Source organism: Panicum hallii, chromosome 8, assembly GCF_002211085.1.
Source record: "Panicum hallii strain FIL2 chromosome 8, PHallii_v3.1, whole genome shotgun sequence".
In the NCBI taxonomy this organism is placed as follows: Eukaryota; Viridiplantae; Streptophyta; class Magnoliopsida; order Poales; family Poaceae; genus Panicum; species Panicum hallii.
The window spans coordinates 32,138,786-32,145,501 of record NC_038049.1 but is presented as its reverse complement, the minus strand read 5'-3'; the positions used below and the strand labels follow the sequence as shown (position 1 = coordinate 32,145,501).

The window sequence follows — 6,716 nt, the reverse complement described above, 5'->3', positions numbered from 1 at the left end:
TTGCAATCAGCTTATAACTATATGATGCTTTCGTTTGGTGGTCCATCCGCAATCGTTGCATGGCCAATTATGGATACAGATCATATCTATATGCGCGGATTTGGTTTGGTTTCCTTGTCTGTACGTGGTCAGTGTGTGGACAATTGGCCTGCTTGTCCTGCCAAGGTGTCGTACTCGAAAACGTGCAATTTTCTTGTTGGGCTTCGTGCCCACATCTGTCAATATGTTCATCAATCAAGCTGATTGGTTATTATGCAAAACAGAAGAACCCTATTTTATCTATGTTGTCTGATAGAGAAATTTCAATAACACCACGTTTATAATCTGTTAGTGTTAAATCAGAGCGATACACAACCAAACAAGGCCATCGCCCTCAACCTTTAGTCCCTGCTACAAAACACACGTGTAAAAATTACTTTCCTCATAAATTTTACAAACAACAAACTGCATCTCCATATATGCAAATCTTGTACTCCCTCCGTTTCAAATTACATATCATTTTAGGTTATCTAGATTTACAGGTTTTTACTATATATCTAAACATAGCGTATATTTAGATGCATAACAAAAACTATAAATCTAAGAAAGACAAAACAACCTATAATTCGGAACTGAGGGAGTAGCGTCTTGCGGGCAGGTATACTGAGGGAGTAGCGTCTTGCGGGCAGGTATAGGAGGATCAATTTTTTATGCACGTTTCATCATTTATTAATTACATAGATTCTTTAAATCGATGTCAACAACATGTTTCTTATTATCAGCTAATTTGGAAACAGATATGTTTGTTTTCTGGTTAGTTTTTGAACAATTTTACAATTTAAGCAGATTTGGGATATTCTTTCAACAACCAATGTTGTAACAGAAGAAACTAAATCCCAACAGCCATAGCATCTCAGAACAGTACTCAACAGTAGTCATTTATTTGAAATTAATCCGAAAGCAGCACATAGCAGGAACGCTTTATTCTCAGTCTCAATGCAGCAGACGAACTTGCACGTCCGGAGGTAACAAGCAGGTCGAGGGCCAGCGCGCGGCCACATCACACGAACGGCGCTTCCGTGCCCTCGTCGAAGTACTTGCCGGTCGGCCCACCCTGCGGCAGCAGCAGGACCTTGAGCAGGTTGTTGGCGCCTTCCGCGGGCGTCAGGGTCCCGGTGTACACGGACATGTCTGTCTTGATGTAGCCAGGGTTGGCACAGTTGATGCACAGCTCGTGGTGTCTCCTGGCGATGATCCTCGAGTACGCGTTCATGGCGACCAGGCCCATCCTGTACGCCGAGAAATGCGTCGGCCACCCCCGCGCCTCCAGTGCGCCGGCCTCGAAGTCCTTCAGGTACGTGGTCAGCATCTCGTCCAGCTTCTTCTCGGTGAGATTGTCAATGTCGTCGAGCTCCTTCTTCAGTTGCTCGTCTTTGAGTTGCTACACATCGGAAGCCAGCATTCCAGATTTACCATCATTCCATATAAAGACAGGAGGTGTTACCCTAACCACAACAAGAGCTTTACCCCTATGAGCCCAAAGTCAGAGGAGACGAAAAGGATTCTGCCATCCGGGGCAGCTTTCAGGAGGGGCAGCAAGCCTTCGGTTACATCCTTGGTTCCATAGTAGTTGGTGCGAATGCCTTCCTTTGCGGCGGGCAAAGTCTCCCTGACCTTCGAATACATCCATACTTCCCTCTCCTCCTTACTCATGCCACGCAACTGTTGCACGAATACAAACAACAGAAAAACTTGGTCAGTTTGTTTGACATAAGATATAAGTTAGAATGCGTTGTGGAGGCTTCAAATTGAATAAGATGACTTATTGCCATTTGTCAGTTCTACTATGCATGGAATAATATACTGCCAGAGTTATTATCTGCTAAAACCTCTGATTAGCCAATGACGTAAAGCTCACCTCTTCCTCGCTCGTTGCTGCAATATTAGCAGGATCTTCGACATACTCAACAGCACCAAGTGCACCATTGTTCACCTACAGATTGTTCACTGGATCTATCAGTCCCGGCCCTGTGATTTCCAAACCATCTCAAGTTTTCCAAGGGTAATTAACCTACCAGGAAGTCTATCCTTCCAAAACGGGCCTTCAAGAAATCAGCCAATCGAGCAATGCCCGGAGCATCAGTGATGTCCAATTGATGGAAAATGACATTATGGAGTCCTGCATCTTTGAGCTCCTGGACAGCAGCTGAACCCCTCTTCTCGTTCCGCGCTGTTAAGATGACGGTGATGCCTTTGCTAGCCAGCTGCCGGCATACCTCAAATCCGATCCCTTTGTTCCCACCAGTGACCACAGCAATCCTGAAAAATATGTGATGATCATGAACACCACTGTGCTACTAACTTTGTTTCATACTATTTGTCTAGTTCGCGTTATCGCATACCTAAGAAACCTAAAAGTGGAATAACTTTTCATTGAATTGGGCCAATATTGTTCTTATTAGATGAATATACAATACGGCTGTATCTATGGAGTATAGGGGGGTTGCGTAAGCAACCCCATTAGCAAGGTTCGAATTCTCTGTAACTTAAAGTTGGATATACCTCTTTCTTATTTTTAAGTACTGGACCTCGCATAGTTAGTTAAAAGTGTGGAGGTAGAGCAGAACAACCAAAGTTCAACATCTAGTTGTGGTGACTTTAGGTGTCTAATCTTTCTAACATCAAGCTGCCAAGTTTCTTGTAGGTTGGACTAGTTTTTTATTCTCGATGAACAAAACATAGTAGGTTTTCCATATACTGAGCAAAGCTACATTTTTCTTGTGAGACTGCAAGCAACAACGCAGCAGGGAAACATGACATATACCTTGTGTTCGTAGCAATGGGAATAGCGCCCTCCATGACCGGGGTTCTTGCAAAATGAGAGTGTGGAGATGTCCTCTGGAGCTGGTCTCGATGATGCGTACACTTTCAGAAAAAATGGCATCCATGGCTGTAGATTTATACTGCTGTTTCGGTGACGGATTCGTGGTCGCTCGGGGCTGCGTTGCTACGTTTCATGGTTGCCACAACAGCGTTTTTCAATGGTAGGTAGCCTTTCAAATCGATGATTTTGATGTTGCCAGAGCAGCTCGAGGCAACTGTGTGGTTCTCATTTTGCCCTCTATCCGTAGTCACTCATTGGGGTTTAATTGCCCACGTTTTGAAAAACAAATGAAAGGGATGTGGCTGTCGGTTTGAGCCGGATAGCATGCATGGTACAATTGGCTACTTGTCTCGAGGCACTAGTCAATCTTGATTAAATTCTCTATGACAATTGACAAGGCACGTTCTAGCCATGCATTCTTCAAAGCACAGGAATGAAAAATGCGCCTGTGACTGAAAATCATCAGGAAGTTACTCTCGGTTAGGGGCGGAGCCAGGGCCTGTGCTAGGCGTGCTGCAGCACAGGCCCAGCCCAGATGCTCCGGTGTACATCATCTAGTATTTAGGCCAAAAATACTAGCATCTGGTCCATTTTCATCAACCTAACACTTGCCCACTTATTTTAGCCCGAGCTGCGAGGCCATTTCGGCTCCGCCCCTGCTCTGGTTACATCCAAGCAGTGCAAATGATGCAACGCAGACTATGCAAAGCCTATCATACCTTTCCGTGTTTTGACTACTGCAGGTGTGATTTGTTCCCACTACCTCTACAAACTAGCCCGACTAATAAACCTTTTATATCTTTCATGTTGTGAACGATGCAAACACTTCTGTTACACATTTATTCGTTGTGTAACAGGCTTTTTCCTCTCTAATTAATACAACAAGCAGCTCTCCTGCCGATACGTTTCAAAAAGAAAAGTTACACATTTATTTGTGTTATTGTTGTGGATATTGGTTAGGCACAGTTCCAGCACCGCGGGCTGGCAAATCTTCTTGTCGAAGCAGGGAGAATACGGAGAACTTTGTTTGCCTCTCATACCCTGGATACTATTTCTGGTAACAACCACTAATTAACTGAAACGATTTGTGTCAGTTTCCTATCACCAGTGATTAGTATGATTTCGGCTTGTCAATCTTCATTTTCATTCTCGATCTCTAGTCTTTTTTTGTGCGTAACTATGAATGTCAGTCACGATGCCCATACATTTGTCTAAATCCAACGATCATGAATGAACCATACCTACAAAAGGAACTTAACATAAGTTATGAAGTTATGGGTAGGTACCATATAGAATAGCAAGCCATGCACGGTGAAGTTTTCAGCGTAATGGTGTAATTTTATCCTCCAGTCAAAAATATGAGAGGACAGCAATGTAGCAGTAGCAGCTCGCCAATCACCATCAATCGGATTGTGCGGATCGCCTTCCTTTGTCGTCCTTTCCTTGTCAAACTAAATCCCATCAATTCTTTCCTGATCCAGCGCTGTCCTTATCGACTGCCTCACGATGCTGCCGCCGCGTCCGGTCCTGCTCAGCATCATTGGCGACAGAGACTGCTAATAACCAGCGGGACCGTGTGTGAATTAATCTTGCGTCCAATCCTCTCGTCATTGCTATGGTCCTGCAGCGGACTGTAGTTTGCATGTAGTAGTAGATCTCAGTTACAACAACTTGGTGAGCTGTTCATCACTGGTAGCGCAGCAGTAACGTGTTTTCTATGGCACATTCATATAAATAGAAACCAGTAGCATCAGCCAGCGGGGCCCAAAAATCCAATGGTGACAAGCTCTCCATGCATAGCCAAAGAGAATAGGAGTAGGTTTGTGAGGTATCGGAATTACGCATCTGCATCGAGAGGCCATATTTGGTGAATGTAATGCACCTGCAACAGATACAATTTGCCTAGTGTGAGTTTGGTAACAGCGATTTGTAGAATACAGATAAAGCCAACCCAGGGAGAACAAAACATGTGTGTAAGGCCAAGGGTCGAAATTGCAAGTTCAGCCACAGATGTTGCAGAATAGAACAGTAAAATGACTATATGTAAGGAACATGACTCCATTAGGCAATACTTGTGATTTTGGTGATTGCATGACAATGTAGTTAATGGGACTAATGAGTTTGTGAGCTCAAGTTTATAGAATTTCTAATTCGATCCCATGGATGGAGTCCAATCTATATACAAGAGGGTCCAAATCGCTGTTAAGATACCCAAGTTGTAGTGAAAATGCAGATAGTATATTTGAGAGGTCCAAATGACAGCCGAGACAAATTGGACAAGGTTCAGCATGATTACATCCGTCGGTTAAACCGACAACATGATCTTATAACAGGTCGTTGCTTTGGTGAGTTGATATGGTGATCAAGTGAAGAAATCACAGTAGCACCAGTCGAACTGACGCTATAAGAATGGAGGCTTCGGTGCAATGAAAAAATAATATGGCAATCAAGTGAAGAAATAATATAGGCACCGGCTAAACCGACGCTGCAAAACAAAGGCGTTGGTGCAAGCATGTTGTGGTTACTTAGTACGTATATTTTCGTTCCAGAAGTGTTTCCAAGCAAAGTCCTCAGCACCGGTTAAACTGACGGTAATCGGTGCATTACGTCGGTGCAATGACGTCAGCAAAGGATGACAGTTGGAGTTCAACGGCTAGTAGGAAGGCTGAGTGGTTAAACTGACGGTGGTGACTCGTTTAACCAACGCTTTATGCTTTTCTAGGTAAAAGCAAGCAAAGGCTATGAGCTGCCATCTAGCCTATATAAGGGCTCACCCCGGGTCATTTGAGGCTGCTGGAGTTCGTGAGAAGCTATTCATACTCTGAAGAAGTTCTCCAAGTCACCCAAGAGCTCATTGATCACATTCTTAGGTTTAGCACAAGCTTTGAAAGTGTTCATGCTAGGATTAGCTCTAGAGAGAGTGAGAGAGCAAGGTGTTGCTGCCTTGCGTGCCAATTCTTGAGTGAACCACAAGTTGTATTTCGGTGTGCCGGCCCTTGGAGTCTTGGTGGCTCGCCGGCAAGTCATCAACCCTCCGGCTTGGTGTGGAGCGGCGATGACGGCTTTGTGCGGGGATGTGGAGACCCCCTTCCTTCATGGAGAAGCTCCTTAGTGGATACGGCATCGAGGTGAAAAGGGACATGGCGAGAGACTTGGTGGCTAAGCCTTGGTGGCGAGTCAAGAAGAGTCCTAGAAGACACTCGGTGACTGGGAAGCAATACTCTTTAGTGAGTGCTTGAACAATGTGGACTAGGGGTGGCTTTATTCCTATCGATATCACATGATAAATCTTCATCTCGAGAGTTTGTTTCCCCTCAGCCCTTCCTTTAAGCTTCCGCATTTCTTACTGGAATCTTGTGTGCCTTTACATTCTTAGTGTACTATTTTGCTAGGATTGGCTATAGGTTGCAAAACTCTTTAGAATGAGATTTTCACACTAGTTGAATCCTAGTTGCACATCTAGATTATATGTTTTAGTTTATATTTTGTGCTAACTAGTTTGAGCCCTAAGTTAAGGTTTTACAATTGCCTAATTCACCCCTCCGTCTATTAGACTATGAGCACCGATTTCTTTCACTGTAGGTTGCGTGAAGAGTCATCCGCTGGTGGTGCCCTCGTTATTGTTTTGATCGTGGAAAGTGTAGCCACACATTTGCCATCTCAGGGAATAAAGAGAGTGAACCCTCATGCTATTGATGAGGAAAAAATGTATGAGACTGCAAGGTAATGTAATTTTGAACATATTTTACTATCGATAATTTAGTACACTGGTGCTTATTGGAACGCAATATTTTGATACCGTTTCAACATGCTGTCGTTTTCTACAAAAGAGTAATTTACAGTGCTGGACATG

The 6,716-nt window shown here is 44.0% G+C and overlaps 1 protein-coding gene across 1 annotated transcript; it reads right to left on the bottom strand.

Moving 5' to 3' along the window:
* Nucleotides 1–903: 903 nt before the first annotated feature.
* Nucleotides 904–2,940, bottom strand: LOC112902890 ((-)-isopiperitenone reductase-like). Its single transcript, XM_025972080.1, has 5 exons — nucleotides 2,804–2,940; nucleotides 2,055–2,298; nucleotides 1,898–1,972; nucleotides 1,507–1,701; nucleotides 904–1,420 (listed from the first exon to the last, which is right to left on the bottom strand). The coding sequence occupies exons 1-5, from the start codon at nucleotides 2,836–2,838 to the stop codon at nucleotides 1,040–1,042; spliced, it is 930 nt and encodes a 309-aa protein (XP_025827865.1). The 5' UTR covers nucleotides 2,839–2,940; the 3' UTR covers nucleotides 904–1,039.
* Between the last annotated feature and the right edge of the window lie 3,776 nt (nucleotides 2,941–6,716).